At 34.7% G+C, this 22,656-nt stretch overlaps 1 protein-coding gene across 2 annotated transcripts in view; it reads right to left on the bottom strand.

The window, feature by feature from the left end:
- Positions 1-22,656, bottom strand: part of LOC129227302 (tolloid-like protein 2) — a 209,626-nt gene that overhangs the window by 39,038 nt on the left and 147,932 nt on the right. For both annotated transcript variants that reach the window (XM_054861841.1, XM_054861842.1), the window contains 5 exons: positions 14,651-14,725; positions 9,543-9,656; positions 5,623-5,736; positions 4,814-4,927; positions 1,713-1,829 (listed from right to left, as the gene is read on the bottom strand). In XM_054861841.1, the coding sequence (XP_054717816.1) occupies positions 1,713-1,829; positions 4,814-4,927; positions 5,623-5,736; positions 9,543-9,656; positions 14,651-14,725 (534 nt within the window). The remainder of the gene's footprint in view (positions 1-1,712; positions 1,830-4,813; positions 4,928-5,622; positions 5,737-9,542; positions 9,657-14,650; positions 14,726-22,656) is intronic.

Below are 22,656 nucleotides of genomic sequence, written 5' to 3'. Positions count from 1 at the left end.
TAAAAGCTAATTATGTTTCTGAATAACTCAGGAACTTCAGTAAAAGCTTATATATGTATATAGTGAATACATGAAATACACCGCCAACTCAGTCAATTCCTGGCGAGTACTGCAATTTCAACTGCAGTCCTCGGCTGGAATTGACTGAGTTGGCGGTGTATTTCATGTATTTCTGCCTTAGCCCTGGCTATAGGGCGGTAACTTACTGAATATATATAGTGAATAGCTTAGAACTTTTCCGATTTATGAAACACGAACTGGCAACACTTTCCTTCTATCGCAGCACAGTGATTCATGTGATAAGAACGGATTATTTGCGAACGATCCTCACGATTCATCGTCTAACCAAGAATTATTGAAATTCGGCTCATTAGATCGCTGATAACTTTTTACATTTTAAAGATATCAAGGTGGATATTTTTAAAGACTTGTAGGATATATCTGGGCTTTCGAATGTGAATGTTATAAATTGCTATCTTTCGCGCATGCGTAATGAAAAATTAATTGCTTAAAACGTTCATATTTCATTCAATTTTCAATATTTTCACTTCAAATTTCATAATTATGTTTCTCTAATATACTGTCAAATATTCTGAAAGTTCAGTAACGTTTGACGGAAAACTCTGCGTGATATGAGCCGAAAACCTTCAAAAAAAATTTGCATTTTTGATAGAAATGCTTATATTTCCGTGGTATAAAACATACTTTCACGAAAATATAAAAATAAATTCTGAATAGGTTTTTAACTTAATTCTGAAATTTATAGCTTATTCCCATCTATTTACAATGAAAAATGACCAAAAACCTTTTTTTGTTTCCTCAATTCGTTGCTCGTCCTCTAAATGAACAGTAGATTTAATTCTTGTTGGAAAATGGCAGCTGGAGTGTACTTTTTATGTGAAAATAATAGGGAAGTTGCAACCTATTAAATGTTCATATTTTGGCTATTTTATATTGTTAATTGACCCTCAAAACTAAAAAATTCACCATCGCCGAATTTTAAAACACCGTGGTTGATTTTTAATGAATTTTTAAAAATCCACGCGCAAAAGTGCGCTCTTCTGAAACGTCACGAGCCTACGTCACAGGGCGCGAATGGGCAGCCTTCCGCCGAAGATCCCTTGTTTTCGCTAGGGACATTTTGAGCGGGCTGACATTTTTATTTTTTAGAAATTCAATAATCCTTTTGAACACACTATGGAGACCGGATTCGTTAAAGCACAATCTAAATAATCTTCCTCATGTAACATCAATGATGATATTAGAATATTTCCGAGAGGATGAGAGGTTTAATGTTCCAGAAACGCGAGGAGTTAAATGCGAGGAGATAAGCCTTTTACGTTTCGTCTTCGAAGTCGAATGCGTGACCTTCGGCTTCTCCCCTATCGGAAGAGCGCATGACGTCACTTCCTATGCCATTTGACGTCACAAGCACTTGAACTTTAAAAATTAATTTAAAAAAAAACTACTTATTGTATCGCAAAAATTTTTTCACCTATGACGTTCATACATGTTACTCTATCATATAAAAATGAAATTGAAAAATCGAAAACTTCCCTATTACAGAGCAATTGATCTTTTATTTCTTGAGAAATCCGCAAAAAAATTTGAATTTTTGAAAGTGTCCCAATACTTTTGGTCATGTAGTGTACGCACGAATTTACTTTGATTTTTCAGCAATAGTTATTTTGGGTAGAAACTGGTTCTCTTACTTTCACTACAATCTGGTCCGTCAAAGCCAGGATGACACACACACACCACGTTCTCCTCGATTGCGTTCCATTTAGGCACTCCATTGTTGCCACTACAAGTCTTTTGCTCTAATAGATCTACAAAGAAAAACAAATACAATTTTAGGAAAAAAAATATTGCAACTATTATATACTTCAGAATTTATAAAAGGCATACTTTAAACATACAAACTAAAAAAATAAATAACTACTTTTTTTGAGCAATCACGATTGTTTATTGCTTTCATTTGACTGTTTTTGGCGTCCTATCATTTTATTTTCCCACCGCCACCCTTCGCACCATCGTCGTCGACCGGCTCCTCACGATGCTGCTCCTGTAGCGAAAGCCGTCTCCAGGTTGCATCCATGTCCTACACACACGCGCATACATACACAACTACACACACACACACATACACACACACATACACCTACACACACATAGCATACACATACATACAGACACCTACACATACACACACACACCACAACATACACACAACTACCCGCGCATTCATGCCTGCACACAGGCACAAACACATATGCCTACACACACAAACACATACCCCCCCCACACACATTCATACACACCACTACCCACACACTTATGCCAGCACACAGACACAAACACACATGCCTACACACACATACACATACCCCTACACACAAACACACATACCCCCCACACACAAACACACACGCGTACATACACACACTCCTGGTTGCAAAAAACATAATTTGAATTCAAGATGTCAAAATTAAATTTTTTTTTTTTCAATTTCTTAAATGATTGATCAATTGACCATTAGGTCACTACACCACGAGCACTCCGATATATCTCGACAACACAATTAAAAATATTAGTGCAGAGCAATAGTCCGATGAGATGTCTATAATTTTTCCTGAGTTACATCAAGTGCAGGTTGGATAATCTGTCAGGTGAATGAAAACATAGGGGAAAGTGGGGCAAAGTAAAATAGTTAATACTAGTGGCACCCGCACGGCTTCGCCCGCAATAGAAAAATCAAAAGGTCTTTTGGTTCGCCTGTATATTTACAAATAATGTATAGTGAATTTTCTCGCCAGTTGGCTTGTACCGACATTACGGTTCCACGTTATGATAATTTCGTATCTCGCCAATTGGCTTGTGCCCATGTTACGGTTCCACGTTACGATAATTTCGTAATTTATGATACTTTTTTTCTTTAAATTGGAATAAAAAAAGAACCACATCGAATTTTCGAAAAATCGCTTCGAGGTGCACACCCCCATGCTACATACTAACTTTGTGCCAAATTTCATGAAAATCGGCCCGAACGGTTTAAGCGCTATGCGCGTCACAGACATCCTACGGACATCCTACAGACATCCTACAGACATCCTCCGGACAGAGAGACTTTCTGCTTTATTATTAGTAAAGAAGATGACTGAGCTTTTTCAAAATGAACAAATTGGAAATTTGTTTTAAAAATATACCGGACATAAAGAAAGAACATTGTATTTTCTAATAAAACTTGCATTGAAAGAGAATTTTTAATTTTTGGCTGTTAATTTGCGTCTTCAAAAAAAAAAAAAAAAAAATGTGGAAAATTATCCCCCATGGGGCAAAGTGAAAATCAAACTGTTTTTCTAACGACATATTTTCTATTCGTTTATAAAAGAAATATTTTTGATCAAATGAATCAGTGAATAAAAGGTTAAATGAGTAAATGAAAAGATAATAAATCAATAAGCGAATAATTTAATGAATTAATTAATCAAGAAAAATAAATGAATGAGTAAAAGAAAGAATGAATAAGAGAATAAATAAATGAATTAACAAATAAGTGAATTACTAGTTGAAGGAGTGTAAATGAATAAAAAAATGAAAACATAGTAATGTAACATTTAGCAAGTTGAGTAAATAAACGCAATAAACAACTTCACTTTGGCCCGAATGCACTTGACTAATTGTCAAAATTATTTAAAATACAAATAATTATCGATATTAACTAAAAAAATACAAAACTGAATATTAGAAGATCTCAATAAATATTTTAAACGTTAATAACAAGAACTTAATCATTTTATAATTTCAAAAGTTATTTTTGACTCACGACAAAATATTACAAAGTTAGTATCCATTTTTGAAAATTGCCTGAGTTTTCATATTCCTAGATTCTCAGGGATAACTTTTTCCTTACTGGAATAGACTACTTGTGTTACTACATAGTTAAAATACTACCAGATAAGTGGCGCTGAAAAGGTACGCCACTGCTATATGACTTGTAAATTATTCTGAAAGTTTTTTTTTTTTTTTAAACTTTCAAGCAACGTCGATAGGACTTTAAGTATAATAGCATTTTAAGCTGGTGCAAAAAAAAAAAAAAAAAAAAAGTAAAAATTAATTTGAACTTTGACATCTTGAATTCAAATTATGTATTTCGCAATCACGAGTGTGTGTGTGTATGTAGGCGTGTGTGTTTGTGTGTGGGTGTATGTGTATGAGTGTGTAGGCATGTGTGGTTGTGTGTGTGTGTGTGTGGGTAGTTGTGTGTATGTGTTTGTGTGTGTATGTGTAGGCGTCTGTATATATGTGTGTGTTTAGGTATATGTGTAAGTGTAGGCAAGTAAGTGACGCAACCTGGAGACGGTCTTTGCAAGAGGAGCAGCATCGTGAGGCGGCCAGTCGACGGTGGTGCTGCAGAGGGAGGCGGGGGGAAAATAAAATCATAGGAATTCAAAACTGTCAAACTGTCAAGTGAGAACAATAAGCAATCGTGATTGCCAAAAAAAAGAAAAAAGTAAAATATTTATTTATCCATGAATTGATTACTAGTTTAAACGTATCCAGTTTCTTCAGTTAAAAAATATTTATACATTCTATTTTTAGTATCATACTTGCGCAACTGCACTTATATCACACACTGAACTTTTAATGGTTAAAAAAAGATAACAATAAACAAAGTTTCAACATGAATTTCACACTTCCAGTAATACCTTTTTGTAACAAAATCTCTTTCCTTGTCTTATGGAAAAGCTGTAACTATTAAAATGTAAAATAACACAAAATAAAGTAAAATAATATTTAATTATTTTATTACTTTTGCTGCAATCATCCTCGCCAAAGCCGGGGTAACATACACACACCACTTTCTCTATGCTAATGTTCCATTTTGGTACTCCGTTTCTGCTACAAGTCTCTTTTTGTAACAAATCTAAAAAAGAAGACACATTCATTATTCCAAAGCAACCAACCAGTTGAATTTTTTCGCTCAACAAAGTTTGCAAGAAGTCACCAGGAGTTTTTTTTTTTTTTTTTAATCATATAAAATGTTTCGATGGAAATTTTTTCAATACTTTTTCAAAGACTTTATAAATATTCAAACATCAACAAGAAGAAAATGATTATTTTTTAAAATAAGTTATCTTACGCAGCGAAGAAAAAATGTGGAATTAACCTTAAATATTCATCTAGTTTTAATGTCCCGATTAAGAACATTAAGCAGGTTTTTAAAAATCAGTACGACGTTTTGATCTTTTTCCCCCCCTAAACTTCCATGTCCTTGCGTCACTGACCATGTGGATCCTGTTCTAATATTTACGTTAAATAGGTAGCTTTTGTGTAACGTTATATGAAGAAAGACAAGTATCTTGATTTTAATTTTTGAGCCCGAGTGTAGTTAAGAAATTTCATAAAATTAATTTTCTGCTTAAATGCTTGGGCAATATCAGAAACACACATATTTGATTTGTAAAATGCATGTGAAAAATGACTGCAATATGCATAGATTTTAACTTAATGCAAAAAATGAAGCTTTGTTATTGATAACTTAATAACTGAAGAATTTTGTAAAAAAAATGTAGTGTTTTTAAGAAATAACTTATGTTAAGGCATTATTTGAATTCTTACTTTCGCTGCAGTCTTCACCGCCAAATCCAGGATGGCATACACACATGACTTCATTTTTAATCACATTCCATTTTGCTTGCCCATTTCCACTACACTTCTTCTCTTCTAAAAGATCTAAAAGACGAAGCATTATTCAGTGTTGGATTTTTGATCAAAGTATTTTTACTTCACAAAGTCTCCCTTTTTAAGCAATGGTCACCATTTATCAAAAATGTTTAGAAAACTTATTTAAGAAAAAAATTTAAGAACTATCAATATATTATGAAGAATCTCGGTTCCTTAAGAGGGTGCCACGGCTCCAGAAGAACTCTTGAACGTTGCGTGCCACGTGTCGTCGTGTATTATCATGCTGAGCAATGACTGGTTACAAGCGCGGAATGTATGAGGGGACCAAGGGCTCCAACGTCTCAGAAATGTAGCGTTGGCTGTTCAGTGTAGAACCCCTATAAGTACTCAGGCCGATTTATCCGCCATTTTGGATCAAAAAGGGTTCGGACGTGCTGCCGCGCTCGGCGCGTTATCGCCCTTTTCAGCTCAGCTTCGTACTCGCGCAATGAATTTTTTTTTCTCGCAAATTCATAATGAGATTTGAATCTGGAATGAACTTATTATGTGAATACAAGAACGCAGATGCGCAACATAAAAATGCAAGTACGTAGGAAATAAAAATAACTGTGTACATGCAAAAAAAGAGTGTGTAATAAAAAATATTTATGTCACTTAACCTCCTTTACTTCATATCTTTTTAATTATATTTTAAAAGTATTAATTTATTTAATGTTTGCCTAAATTTGGTTTGAAATATTTGTCAAAAAATCATGGATAAAAATAAGTTTTAAATTTTATTTCAAAAAGGGATTTACATTAAAAAATTTCCTGATAAAACGTCCCCCCCTTTTGTCCCCCCCAAAAAGAGAATTAATTAGTCTGATCCTCCGGTTAAAAAAATATGAGACCTAAAATCTTTAACAAAAAATGGGATAGTCCCGGACCCGCAAATCACTATAATTTCAAGCCCTGATATGCACACTGCATTTTAAAGAAAAATGACTTCAAAAATATTAGTAGTTAAGAGCTATTTAGTGCATTGAATGCAAAAATAATATCTTCACATACACAATAGAGTTTGCAGCAATTTATCAATAATTGTTTGTAGTCAATATTTACAACGTTTGTAAAAAAACAAAAAGGCTGAAAAATAAGTGTTTTCTAATAAAATGCTATACTTACATTCAAGACTTAAGTAAAAGGCTTTAAATTTGTACAAAAAATTTTGCACGACACAGTTAACACAGGACTTTTACCTTAAATTCCCCCGCTCTCCAGGTTGGATACTGTAAGAAGTTACAGAAAACAAAATGATAACTAACTTTTTATTCAACTAGCTTATCAGATTTCAACTAGCTTGTTTACATTTAAATTTGAAAAAGCTATGGGGGACGCAGTACACCTAAAAGGAGTATCCTATTTTATTTTGTTGAAAAAATCATCTGACTTTTAAGCTTTTAAAGCTACGTTAAAAACTTTCTGCAGCACTTTAAAATGACGTCGAAGTTGTCGCCATAAGTTAACAACCGCTCATTACAGAGAATGAATTTTTATGACAACATTTCCATTATAGAGAAATGATTAAGAAGTTCTTCTTTCGAAACAAAAAGGAGCAGAAACAACATTTATCAAGTATAGAGAACGAACATTGTCAAGAATGAGCGAAAAACAAAACAAACAAATCGTAAAATTGAAGCAATTTTAGTTGGCGAGCTATTACAGCTTCGCTGGTTAGTATTGTGGTCAAAAACTTTTTTAAACTATTCGATTTATTAGAAATCAAGTAATTCAAATATTACTTCTATTACTTATGATATATGAGTGCATAAACTCTCTAATTCCTTTAACAGCATAAAAATTTGAAAGAAAATAAAGTAGTCCAATTTCTGACAACCTTGTATTCTTTGCAGCTTAGATTTAATAAGAAATGAACTGAAACTGTCTCAAACTAATGTTCAAAATAAGTGTTTCAATTCTCTTCACACACAATCGCTCCAGGTCCAGGTTTCCAATCAGCCCCCACGTCGGCAATTAATGATCCACTTTTTTCTTCTTTCTGCCTGATTCGGGAATCTAAACGAGCGGAATCCTTTCTCTACTGTTTGTACCATTAACTGCGACACAACCACCCATCTTTATGTCTTTAATACAGCCAATAATAACATAGTTTTACAAGCATGCTCCACGGTAATGGATCAACAGCAGACGAATTTTGATCCAAGATGGCGGATGCGTCGGCTCCTTATTATAGGGGCCTTAGTTCAGTACATCGGCAATGCGTACTAGAGTAGTGCGGTAGTAAAATATAATATCACCCCAAACCATGATACCGGGGGCAACCAATGTGGTGATAAATAACGTAACAGTTCAGCAGCATCTCATAACGGTGTCTTCAAATTTCAATCCAACCATCGTGATGGTAAAGGCAGTAGCGGTACGTTTTAGTAAACACTGTGTCTATTGTCCATGTACTGTCCGTTCTCGAAAGTAAAGACTAGCATTCAGGATAGATTCCATTTTAAAAAAGGGGAGATGGGCACTTTCCGCTCGCACTAGAAGAACTGCTGAACGCGTCATTTTGCACCTTTTACTTCCGGGTCTCTCTCCCTATTTTGATAAAATCAGAGCAGACCTGACGCATGCGCAAATTGGCGGAAAGTCTCGAGTAACGAAAACAGACAGTACGCCATTCATCGCACCTCTGACGGTGCAAACGATTATAGTATTCAGTCATCGGTAAACGAAGCAACGGACTCCTTGGAGCAATGGATATTTCACTCTGCTGCAACCAGCGGCGAATGGTAAGAGCGGTACAAAATGATGCGCAACAGACTGAATCTGTTGTGCTATGTTTCTTAACGGTTGCTGCACGATTCATCATTGGCATGCTAGCAATCTACCTGTCCTCCTGGGAGGAAATGAAATGAGCTGGGGTGGGTGCGATCTGCCCCGTGAGTCCACCTCTCCTTCAACCTGCATCTAATGATTACAGATGCGCATCACAAATGCTAAGTTTCGTCCAACCCTTTGGCCGATATCTCTAAGCAGTACTTTTCAACCGGTGTGCCTCAGCACACTGGTGTGCCGCGACAAGCACCTTGGTGTTCCACGGTATTTTCGAAGTAGTTAAAATAAGAATAATGGAGATGTATTTTAGCTGCGAAAGAGATTAGATATTATGTTGCTAGTGAAATTAGCAGTCAATTTGCATTACAACTGCATACGAACCCGGTGAAACATTTATTTTAGCGTGTAAAGAAATCGTACCGGGAATGATGGAACCTGTACAATGAATGAAGTGATCAGAGTGCCAATTCCAGACGATTTTAGGACGAATTAATGACATTAAAAAAGGATTAGTTGATAAACTACAATCAGCTGGAAAATTTTTATTTCAAATTGATGAATCAAAAGTTTTAATACTGTAATCAGTTGATTGCAGTAAAAGGTGCAATTCTCTTGCTAAGGAGGACTGCATTCAAGATCATTATATTTTTTGCAAGGAACTTTCTCAGCTTGCAACTGGCAATGAAGAATTTCCCATTACAGCTAAATAAATGAAAAGCAACGAGATCCATTGTTACCACTGCACAAACGCTTGCAGTGATGGAGCATTTACTATGTCGGGAAATCTTAATAGCTTCAAAGTAAATGCAAAATAATTTATAAATAAAACGCAATCGTAAAAGTAAAGTTAAAACTGCAAAAAGAAGCAATATTAATTCCTGACTACACTGCCATGTATAGCGCACACATTACATACACATTTCGATGTAGCTCGAAATACGTTTCGACTATTCCTAGTACTAATTTTACAATTTTTAGGTCATTTTTATGCTTTTAGCTATAAACGTCAACATTTTTAATCTCACTTTTCCTGCAGTCTTCTTCACCAAAGCCAGGATTGCGTACACACTTCACTTCTTCTTTAATTGCATCCCATTTTGGAATTCCATTATCGCTACAGTCGTGATTATTTATCAGATCTAAAAAAATAAACATATGCCCATTTTTAAGTTCTAACACTTTATGTTTAATCTTGACTTATAGAAAATCTTTATATACATAAAACACAAATTTAAAAAATGTGTGTGTCCAGGGTAAACTCTGAAATTACTGGACCGATTTCGTTTTATACTTTCTTCTATATCTAATATATAGAAGAAAGTATTGGATTCGTGCAAATTTTCGAATTTCGAATTTTGACGGATTCGAACGTTTTGAGGTTTGCTGAGTCCATTTCGACTATTTTTGGAAAATGTCTGTCTGTCTGTGTGTGTGTGTCACGACTGCGTGTGACCAGTTTTTTGTGGCCACTCTACAGCAAAAACTACCGCATGAAATCGAACAAAATTCGGTACACATATGTGCCCCTATGTGAACTTGTGCCCATTGGTTTTTGGCGCGAATTCCTTCAAGGGGGGTGGAGCAATGGGACGTTTTTTGAGTTGCGCGTGCTTGCTATTCCTCAGGAAGTAACTGGCGGAATCAAACAAAATTTAATCCATATGTTGCCATTAACAGGAACAGGTGTTGATTCAATTTTGGTGTCAATAACTCAAACGGGGGTTGAGCTATTAAACGTTTTTTTTTTTGTCGTCAATTGTGACTGCTGTATCTCAAAAGCGCAATCACCCGTTCTTTTTTTCCACTTTGAGTGCCCTATCTCAAGAAGTAATGCTACGTTCTGGTTGAAATTTGGAATATATGTGAATCCATATGTAAACAGGCTTCGGTTCAACTTTGACGCCAATCGCTGCAAGAGGTGTTGATCTTTTTTTTTTTTTCTGCGAATAAAAATAGCTTTATTAATGCAACAATAAGAAAGATAAATCGTAATAGATTGTCGTCTGCGTATTTCTCGTGATTTTAATTGTATGGAAATGATCGGAAAAATTATCTCAATGATTTAAAATTTTTAACTGTTGCCATCTTATGTTTGTTAACAAATAAAATATTTGTAATTAATTCAAACAAGGGTTTTAAAATAACTTTCAATTTTCGTTCTTTGCTTTGCTTTTGCAATAATTCAGACATTGGGATGGTCGTCAAGTCTTTGCATGTGTAATTTTTTTTTTTTTTTGGGGGAATATTGCTTCTTCGTCAAGCATGCGGGGAGGGATCAGAAAAACAAGAAACATATAGAAGAAAGTTTCGTGATGGCCACAACATTCTAGTTTCAGTTTGTGTTGGTTAGCGCTGGGAAGGTTTATTGACCGTTTCAAAAACAGTTCGATGAACGGTTCTTTTGTTATTCGAAATTTAAGTTTTGTACGCAAAATGTCTCTTTTTACAGAAAAGAATTATCGTACCACCTTGAATTTAGTTTCATTGGACAGAGTGGAAAAATACCTCTTAAGATCATTTTCTATCTAAGGACGAAAAAAACGGAAATTCTTAATTTACGAGGAAAAAAGTTATAAGCATTTTAAGTAAGGGAAAACCAATTTGTAATCTAACATTTGAATCATGTCAATTTTTGCTCAAATGTGTACGAATAAGGACCTTCAACTGTTGTTAGGCTTCTCCGATAAGAGATTTCCCCTTTTTATTCTGTTTTTTGTTATTTAACCTCTATTTATTCGTTTGTGCAACGAAGAGTCGTTCGATAATTTTTTTGAAATGTTTTTTTGAAATAAACCAAACAGGAAAAACGTTATAAGTAATTTTAGTTCTTTAAAAACAATTTTAAATTTGTCTTTTTGCCATTTAAGTGTGGATAAATAAAATTCTTCAACTGTTTTCAGGCAATTTCGAAATTGTGGGACTTGAAATCTTCCCCTTTGGATTTGTTTATTATGCATTTAGCATACAGCCCGGTTATTACATCAGGAGACTCCTCAGTCAGGAATAGTGAATAACAGAGCTGGAGAAGGATGTCATCTCATTAAAGCAGAGTGACAACAAATAGGTAGATAAGGTGAACTTATATAAAACGAGTGTCCGCAGCATGGTGCGGTTCGACTAATGAATTTAAGGTAAACCTTGGGAATTTAGCAGTAAGTTACCGCCCCCAAGCCAGGGCTAAGGCCAGAACTACATGCAATATACCAGACAGCCCGGTCATGACATCCTGGGACTGCAGTTTCGCTCTTATTAGAACTCCTCAATCAGGAATAGTGAATAACCGAGCTGGAGAAATATGTCATCTCTTTGAAGCTGAGAGTGCCAACAACCTGGTAGACAAAAGTGAATTTATCACACAAGCGAGTGTCCGCAGCATAGTGCGGTTCTGAATATCGTTTGGAGAACTATTTTCCGTATTCAGGTTTCATTTTCAACTGATATTCAGTGTATTACACTGTAAAAAAATTCCGAAGCGTTACTGGTTATTTCCGCGGAACGTCTCGGGATTTCACACGTTTTCACCTATTTCCCCGTAAAAACAAGTATCTTCACAAAAAAGTTTCCTGAATCGCTGCAAGGTGCACGCGTGCAGACTTTTCACTGTTGTGGAAAATATTTTTAGCAACCAGTTTAAAGATTGAATGAAAGTATTTGTTAAGTTTATCGGCCTAAAGTTGCTAGGCCGTGATTAAGCTCCCAATGAGAGCGAAAAAGTCATGCGGCTAGCTACAGCTTCGCAAGGTTGGGATTGTAGGCAAGAGATATGCTTGGTTCCTTTTTGCATAGCTTTGGCCGTGGTCGCTCTGATTTTTATGGAGACTTCCTGGTAGATCAGGAAGGTTCTAATCGATAGCACTAAACCTACTTAATTTTTCTTGAAGGTCATAGAGGCAAAAAAGTCATGCGGCTAGCTACAGCTTTGTAAGGTTGGGATTGTAGGCAAGAGATATGCTTGGTTCCTTCTTGCATAGCTTTGGCCGTGGTCGCTCTGATTTTTATGGAGACTTCTGGTAAATCAGGAAGGTTCTAATCGAAGGCACTAAACCTACTTAATTTTTCTTGAAGGTTATAGAGACATGACTGGCTATAACAGGGGAGATTTCGCACTTCAGAAAGTTTCAATGTTAATTTCAGGAAGGTTACTGACTTTTAGCAGAAAACGTGTCTGATTTTTCCAAGATATGTTACTGAAAGAAATTGGGCACATCAGCTGCCTATTATTTTCCAGGAACGTTTCTGAATCGTTTTTACAGTGTAGGGAGCAATAACTTCAAAACGAAATGAGATCCCATTCAAAACATAAAGAATACAAAAATGCAAGTTTTGCTTCCACCGTAAAAATTGTGAGATCTCACTTAAATCCGAGTTAGTTGCTTTACTCCCTTTCTAGTTAAACACCTTTTTGTAACGACTTTGCAATAAATCATTTCCTATAAAGATACATTGCAATATTTATAGTGACCGTTTCAATTTTAGGCATCCGTATCTGTATAATAAATATAGTGACTTGGCAATCGCACCGAAACAGACTGACGTAGCAATAGCACTACAGAACGAAAAAAAACTTTTTGTCTGCATCCTGGTTTTAAATAGTCAATTGCTACTAACTTTTGGTCGAGAAAAACAAATATTTTAGTGAATTTGTTTATTCGCTCTTGTTTTCAAGGTACACAAAAAGACAACTGGAGAAAGATGCACAACAACCACATATCGGTTTTAAAGTAAAGTTAAAAAGAAAAAAAAATCCTGTGCAAGAAATTTTATTTAATAGGTCCTGTTTCATTAAACAATGTTTATTTTTCTGATAGCAGCGGTTGCTTTTGTCTTATTGCTATAAAGGCTTCATTTTTGATCGCTTCTTGTACGTCAAAGAAAGATCATCACTTGCAAAAGTTCAGCCCTTTTTGCAAGCTTTAGCTCAGACCAATGACCCTAATATCTGTGTTCTATTGTAAAGATGATCTGTCGTCATGCTCATCGCGGATAGCTCCACAGTTTCAAAGTGAAACATCCTGAACGAAGTGATCGAAATAGAATTTCAAATACATATATCTTATCGATGGCTCCCAAACTTCTCTAGCGACTTTTTGACCGACTGTTTTCAGTTCTTGTATTTTTTGTTTCTTAGAACTTCTTGTAATACACACTTAAGGGGTTCCTAGGTGCTTTTTTCCTCTCCTTCAAAATTGTTATCAAAAACAGTAATCTTCATAACTGCGCGCAGTTGAAGGGCCGTTAAATATTCTCTCCTTAACCTCAATTTCATCATATCTTGGAAATTTGCCTCTAAGATATATTAGAAAACCATTTTTGTTCACAACTTTCACGAAGTTCTTCATTATTCCCAGTAGAATCAGCATGGGCGGAAGCAGAAATGGGGGAATCTAATACAGACTCATTTTGGGCATTACTCCTTCTACGATTTTAATTTCTTCCATTTGGATTTTATGTAGGGAGATTCTCTATCCCAACCACAGGGGTCGAAGATTAGAAGACTATGGGGGGTGCTTTTAGGAAAAAAGAGCATTAGTGAGATTTTATTATCCCAGTTGACTCTGTATATTGAAAAATAGAGCTAATCTCAGCTATTTATCGTGATTTCCATGTTTGGTGAGGCGAAATACTTCTTTGGTAGCTTTTTTTTTTTAAAGCCGACTGCATTTTTTGTGTTGTGTGGTGAATGGGTACTTATCCGTTTCGCTGGCGCAGGCAACAAGGTCGCCATAAGTTTTACACCAGCTGTCAAACGGAATATCCACACAAAAGTAAGCAATCAATTCGATGCCTGCGGGCGGCTTGTGCGAGCAGCATTGGCGACAGGCTCTGAAATAAAATAGCAAAGTATAAGTTAAATACTATATTTTATTGAGCAAAACATTTAAAATCCCTTCCCTACTTGTTTGCGTGAAGCTGTAAACAATAAACACCAGTGGGCGTAAACATTGTTTTAAAAAAGCAGTATAAGTGTTTTTCTGCTGAACCCAGAAGAAAAAATCCTAGCCACTCAATTATTACAGTAATTCTTATTTAGGTAAGTAAAGTAAGTTATACAGCGCAAATGAGTTTAACATGGTTTTTATCAAAACATTACTGATATTTTGGAAGAAATCAGAAAATAAAAAAAAAACGTTACTTGGTGATTCTGTAGTCCTCTCATCAATATGAAGAGTAGATACAGATGAAGGATCATTCTTTGCGGTTACAACGTCTAAAAGTTTTAGAAAAAAAAGTACAAATGTTTATAATGAATTAATGATATTTGAACACACTGATACACATACCTGCCAACTTGGTAAAATTTCAAAGCGTAAACGACCTACAATGTTTTATAAATCTACGTTCAAATTAGTCTTAAAAATTTTACTCACAGCATGATAAATACTTGTACACTCTGATTTCAAAAAACTTTTTGATAAAGACTGAAAAGAATTTATTTTTGCATTTGAGTAACTCATAAATATTCATGCCTTCTGCCAATTTTTTTTTCTACATTTAAATATTTTTAGACAAGGAAAAATAAAAATAATCACAACTAATAAAAGCATTTTTTGACTTCCTAACATTACCGATATCCTAATTATCCCAAATATTAGAAAAAATAAGTTTTGTTAAAATCATCATTAAGTATACCATTAGGAAGCCTGGTAAGAATTAACAAAAGCTGTACTTTGCAAATCGTGTTCTCTTGAATTATCTCGGATGCAATTCGACAGAATTTTTTGAATGGGACTGACCAAATGATGAGACTGCTAATTCCCAACAGAAAACAAATAAATGCATTATTAACAAGTATTATCATTAAATTAAAAAAAAAAAAAACTATCTTGATTTCCGACTCCATATTAGGATGAACTTCGCGTTTGAGAAACTAAACTGAATTAGTCAAGTGCAAATGAATATGCACAAATAAAGCACATGTACATAGCCGAGAAAACGTATGAAAAAAATTCAAATTAATGCTGTTCAATTAACGTTGGTAACAAAAGTTATTTCCATGCTTAAAATTTGCACACTCTGTCAAAGTTTTCAAAGAGAGAAATATCTATACTAATATTATAAAGAGAGAGGACGGATTTTTGTGTGTTTATATGTTCGAGGTAATCTCTGGAACCATTGCAAATATTTGAAAAATTGAGTTTAAAAATATTCTTACTGAGAGTGACACAGGCTATAGTTTATGCATTCGTACTATTTTTTAAACCAATAGTTTGTCTCGCTACCAGTTTTTCTTTCATACTGTTTTGTTCTTATATACATAAAAACCAACTTCGATTGCTCTGTATCCCTAAAAACAGAAAAATAAACGATTACCTTCCGTCGGACTTTATGTTTATTCATTACACACTCCATTAGTCTCCGATACTAGGGCTAGCAATCCTAGTATAGTTAGTGACTTTGTTCACTAGCTCCCCCTCGTGGGAGTTGCTGCAAACTGCCAGGTTTGGTCTGGCAGTTTGTTTTTCTTCTTCTCATGCCTTCGCTCATTGTATATTTTTGTATTATATTTTCATTCATGTTCTCAACTTCATGTTATTATTTTATCCTAGTATTTCACATTTATTCGGATTTTCCAATTATTTTATCCATTACATTGCTCTTAACTCATGATGTAAATATGTATATAGAGTGGCTCTGAAACGACTCCTTTTTTTTTTCTTTTTTTCCTCCTCCCCCCCCCCCCCTCATGACCTAACTCATGTCAACTCCATCACATCTTATCATTCATACAGAGTAAAAGAACTTCGCTCTGGCTCATATTATCTATGATCTGTATCTGTATCTGTATTCTCTTCGAAGTGAAAGGTGAGGATTGGGTGTACGCTTGAAGTAAGTATCCCGATACCAGCATGGAATATCGCCAAAATCTTTACATGTATTTGCAGCCGCACAGAATAAGGTATATAGCACACTCTTAACATCGAATGCTAATGCCACAAAATTTATCCGAAGGAATTATAACTGAGGTCCGCTTCGAGCAAAGTAGTTTTTGAATTCAAGTAGTGCAGATAGACGATCTTAATCCGTACTTCTAAAAGTTGTAATTTTGCATGCATTTCGGGTTATTTTTTAAGTTTTTTTTTATTCATACTAAAATCGAAATGAAAAACATCTGCTAATGAATCCAACTAAGTACATGAAGTTTAGAAAATTCTAAACTTAAAGAGTAATTGCACATTATTTCCCGTCATTCAAAGTCAAAAGTTAAAACAATGACGAAAGAACATTCAATAGGAAAGAAATTGACAAAGAGACAAAATAAATAAACTTATTTGGAGAAATATTCTTCATGATCGTTTTTAGGCATTAGAAACGATATAGTTAAAGAATATAGCTCACAAATATAATATCAGGAAAAAATTGCCCCCCACACAAAAAAAGAGGCATGTGAAAAAAGCAAGTTTCCTGAAGAAAAAGAGTACAAGAAATTGAAAGGCATCCCGGGATTGAGAAAGATTCAACTCTAAGTTGAATTACATTATTTATCCTATTAGCCAATCGGAATTTTGTCACGTGAATTCATTTAGAACATTTTCTTGGTCCGAAATATTTCCAAAGTCTTTTGAAAGTTAAAGCTCCTGCCAACTTATTGAGCAGCAAGTATGGAACTCGGTCTTATAGAAAACGAAAAACCTCGGAAGCTAACCTTATTTGATTAATGTAACTTTCTTACTTCGCTCCTAAACTCCGATAATTGCTTATAACTATTTTAACTTTTATGTCAGTTTTAAAATCCTATTGCTATATGGCAAACATTTCAAAAAAATCTCTGTGACGACATATAGCAAGGAGAACGTCAACAGAAATACTATGATGGTCGTTCAATATTAAATGACACTGTAAAAGAAATTCCGAAGTGTTACTGATTATTTCCGTGGAAAGTTTCGGAATTTCACAGGATTTTATTCTCTTCCTGAGAAAAATGAAGTATCTTTGTCAAAAAGCATGCTGAATTTCTACAAATTGTGCGAATGCATAATTCGCACTGTTGTGAAAAATATTTTTAGCTACCAGTATAAAAGGTAACTGAGCGTATTTAATAAGTGTTTCGGGATCAGCTCGTTTATGGCTAGTCTAGAACAGATTGCAAGTTTGTCACTGCTGAGGCCGTGATTATAAAAGATATCTTAGAGCGTATCTGGAGAAGCAAGAAGGTGTGAAGCTGCTATATTACACCTATGTAAGATTCTAGATAACACAGCTGGTGTTAACCAGGAAGGCTATGGAATTCTTCAGAAGTAATTCAGGATAACTTCAGGAAGGTTACTGATTTCAGCAGAATGTTTTTTTTTTTCGGTTTTTGCAAGATAAATTCCTTGCAGTAAATTTGCACATCAGCTGAACATTATTTTCCAGCAACCTTTCTGAAATGTTTTTATTGTGTATAAAAGGAAGTCCAATTAAAATAAAAGGCAAAATATGTCAATCAAGCGGAAATTCAATGGGGGACTTATGTTTGCCTTTGTCGCAGAGAATCAACAAAAACAATTCTAAAAAACAAGATTGGTACGACAAAACCAGGAAATGGTATATGGTAATATGGAATGGTATATGGAATGGCCGGGTATTTTCTTGGTATACCCGGTGGAACTGAAAAACTTAATAAATACAACCAGTAGTAAAAAATCGGTCATCAGGCTTTAGCGATGTTTCTTTTTTTCACGGAACTGCCGGGACTTTACTTAGTGGTGGAAAAACTGACCTCTCCATTCTTAAACTACTTTGAATATCTCCTCCAGAAAATCTCCGCATGTTCCACAAGAAAAAACGGGCAAGTTGGAGAACTTCTTGAATAAGCTGTCTTATAATGTAGGACAAATATTCGATAAGCCACCGTTTGTCTACAGAAGGCGTTGATAGAATCCTAAAAGGGGCCTAAAAGGTTCAGACAAATTTATGAGAGGTGTCACCTTTGTATTTCACGGTGTCTTTCAATAAGCTCTTCATGTGGTGCCCACAAGAAACGCGTGCAGATATACTTCAAGCCTGATTAAAATGGTGTCCTCTTAGGAGCTCTTTACAATCTCTGTATCTTAAGAAAAACTATAAAAGCCCGTTTAGGAGATGGTGGTAATACTAGAGTCTTTTACTGCAAGAAAGTAACCGTAAAACACATGGTGCAGGATATCTTATCAAAATAGATGAGTTGGGAAATACTCTCTAAATGATTTGATCCTGAGCATTTATCCTGAAACCAAGACTCTTTGTCAAAAAAAATTACACTGCCAGCTTCTCAGGAGTTTTCTTCATGCTATTAAAATTAAAGGCGATAGCCAAACAAATATTATTGCGCAACTTTAAGTTGCATAATCTATGCAATAGAATTTAAGCCCAAATAAAATCATTACGGAATAATAGGATTGAAATTATTGTTCCTACAGCAGCAGCAGCATATCAGTTGTCTCATTTTCCTTGCATCCCCATGGTCGCTGCATGATTAATTTTCGAATTTAAGTGATCACAATTTCCAGTGACAAAAATCCGTATGCCCTCACCATCATGAAATCTGAAGTTCAAACGTACAGCTACGATATGTAGCCGTACTCACTGTAGCTGTATTCACTGGGGAATATATCTTGATCTCTCTTGGGGGGGAGGGGGGGAGAATCAGGAAATAAGATGAATGAATTTGTGAAATCTCATAAAAACGAAATAAAAAATGTTGCTAATTATTACATTTTAAAGTAAAAAGTACCTGCATAATATTTATTTAAGATGAATAGTTTTTTTTTAACCCGAACAAGGTCGGGACGGGCAGTTAATTACTTATAAGCTGAAGCATCTAAGTTTAAATCACATAGCCAAAGTGAAAGTAAATATTAATTTATTTTGTAACACCATTTATTTTTTGCTGGTGTAATACTGACAAATGTAGCAGCCTTCAAAAAAAAAATATTTAAAACAAATCGGCAATCTATCCCAAATGAGGGTGTTGTCCGCACTTGACTGCAGCTAATCTATTTTTATGAGAAAACTAGCGGCCCGTCCCGACCTTGTTCGTGTTAAAAAAAAAAAAAAAAAAAAAAAAAAACGATTTATCTTAGATAAATATCATGCAGGTACTTTTTAGTTTAAAATGTAATAATAAGCAACATTTTTTATTACGGTTTTATGAGATTTGAAACAAATTCATTCATCTTCTTTCCTGATTCCACCCCCCTCTCCCAAGAGAGATCAAGATATATTCCCCACTGAATACAGCTGCAGTGAGTACAGCTACATATCGTAGCTGTACGTTTGAACTTCAGGTTTGATGATGGTGAGGGCATACGGAATTTTTTCTCTGGAAATTGTGATCACTTAAATTGGAAAATCAATCTTGCAGCGACCATGGGGATGCAAGGAAAATGAGACAACTGATATGCATCCAAGTGTAATTTTTTTTGACAAAGAGTCTTGGTTTCAGGATAAACGCTCAGGATCAAATCATTTAGAAAGTATTTCCCAACTCATTTATTTTTGATAAGATATCCTGCACCATGTTTTTTACGGTTACTTTCTTGCAGTAAAAGACTCTAGTATTACCACCATTTCCTAAACGGACTCTTATAAATTTTCTTAAGATACAGAGATTGTAAAGGGCTCCTAAGAGGAGACGACTTTAATCAGGCTTGAAGTATATCTGCACGCGTTTCTTTTGGGAACCACATGAAGAGCTTATTGAAAGACACCGTGAAATACAAAGGTGACACCTCTCATAATTTTGTCTGAAGCTTTTTGGCACCTTTTAGGATTCTATCGACGCCTTCTATAGACAAACTGTGGCTTATCGAACAGTTGTCCTACATTACGAGACATCTTATTGAAGAAGTTCTCCAAATTGCCCGTTTTTTCTTGTGGAACATACGGAGATTTTCTGGTGGAGATATTCAAAGTAGTTTAAATGTGGAAAGGTCAGTTTTTCCACTACTAAGTAAAGTCTCGGCAGTTCCGTTAAAAAAAAGAAACATCGCTAAAGCCTGATGACCGATTTTTGACTACTGTTGCATTTATTAAGTTTTCCAGTTCCAGCGGGTATACCGAGAAAAAATAATTTGCGTTCCTGGTTTTGATGTACCAAACTTGTTTTTATAGAATTGTTTTTGTTGATTCTCTGCGACAACGGCAAACAAAAGTCCCCCGTTGCGTTTCCGCTTCATTGATATATTTTGCCTTTTATTTAATTTAGAATTCTGTTTATACACTGTAAAAACAATTCAGAAACGTTCTTGGAAAATAATGTTCAGCTGATGTGCCAAATTTACTGCAAGAAACTTATCTTGCAAAAAACGAAAAAAAAAAAAAAAAAACAGAATTCTGTTTATACACTGTAAAAACAATTCAGAAACGTTCTTAGAAAATAATGTTGAACTGATGTGCCAAATTTACTGCAAGAAACGTAGCTTGCAAAAATCGAAAAAAAAAAAAAAAAACATTCAACTAAAATCAGTAACCTGAAATTATCCCGGATTGCTTCTGAAGAATTCCGTAACTTTTCCGGTTAACGTCAATTGTGTTATCTAGAATCTTAGTAGCTTCACATCTTCTTACTTCCTTAGAAATGCTGCAAAATAGCTTTTATAAACACGGCCACCGCAACGACATTGTTGCAAGCTATTTCAGTCTGTGGAGTTGATGCCGATACACTTATTAAATACTCTTAGTTAACTTTTATACTGGTAGCTAAAAATAATTTTCAACAGCAGTGAGAATTATGCATTCGCACAATTTGTAAAAATTCAGGAAGCCTTTTGACAAATATACTTGATTTTCCTCAGGAAGAGATTAAAATCCTGTAAAATTCAGAAACTTTCCACGGAAATAATCAGTAACACTTCGGATTTTTTTTTACAGTGCCATTTAACATTGAACGACCATCATAGTATTTCTGTTGACGTTCTCCTTGCAATATGTCGTCACAGAGATTTTTTTGAAATGTTTGCCATATAGCAATAGGATTTTAAAACTGACATAAAAGTTAAAATAGTTATAAGCAATTCTCGGAGTTTAGGAGCGAAATAAGAAAGTTACATGCATCAATTAAGGTTAGCTTCCGATATTTGTCGTTTTCTATAAGACCGAGTTTCATACTTGCTGCTCGATAAGTTGTCAGGAGCTTTAACTTTCAAAAGACTTTGGAAATATGTTGGACCATGAAAATGTTCTAAATGAATTCACGTGACAAAATTCCGATTGGCTCATAGGATAAATAATGTAATTCAACTTAGAGTTGAGTCTTTCTCAATCCCGGGATGAATTTCAATTTCTTGTACTCGTTTTCTTCAGGAAACTTGCTTTTTTCACATGCCTCTACTTTTCTTTTGCCAATTTTTTCCTGGTATTATATTTGTGAGCTATATTCTTTAACTATATCGTTTCTAATGCATAAAAACGATCATGAAGAATATTTCTCCAAATAAGTTTATTTATTTTTTCTCTTTGTCAATTTCTTTCCTATCGAATGTTCTTTCGTCATTGTTTTAACTTTTGACTTTGAATGACGGGAAATAACGTGCAATTACTCTTTAAGTTTAGAATTTTCTAAACTTCATGTACTTAGTTGGATTCATTAGCAGTTGTTTTTCATTTCAATTTTAATATGAATAAAAAAAACCTTAAAAAATAACCCGAATTGCATGCAAAATTACAACTTTTAGAAGTACGGATTAAGATCGCCTATCTGCACTACTTGAATTCAAAAACTACTTTGCTCGAAGCGGACCTCAGTTATAATTCCTTCGGATAAATTTTGTGACATTAGCATTCTGTGACTCTAATTGCTATGCAATATTTAATGCTAAGAGTATGCTATATACCTTATTCTGTGCGGCTGCAAATACATGCAAAAGTTTTTGTGATATCCTATACTGGCATTGGTATCCTCAACATTAAATTCGAAGAGAACCGTCAACAATTACTGTTACTAAGGCCCTAGGGCAATCGGGGTTGGGTTTTACGTATATAACAACAAAACAGTACGAAACAAAAACTGGTAATGAAGACAAACTATTGGTTTAAAAAAATAGTACGAATACATGTTTGCATAAATTATAGCCTATGTCACTCAGTAAGAATGCACCTTTTATGTAGTGAAAGAATTTTTCAAATAATTGCTGTGATTCCAGAGATTACCTCGAACATATAAACACACAAAAATCCGCC

Source organism: Uloborus diversus, chromosome 8 (genome assembly GCF_026930045.1).
Source record: "Uloborus diversus isolate 005 chromosome 8, Udiv.v.3.1, whole genome shotgun sequence".
In the NCBI taxonomy this organism is placed as follows: Eukaryota; Metazoa; Arthropoda; class Arachnida; order Araneae; family Uloboridae; genus Uloborus; species Uloborus diversus.
This window is presented reverse-complemented; position numbering and strand designations above follow the sequence as displayed.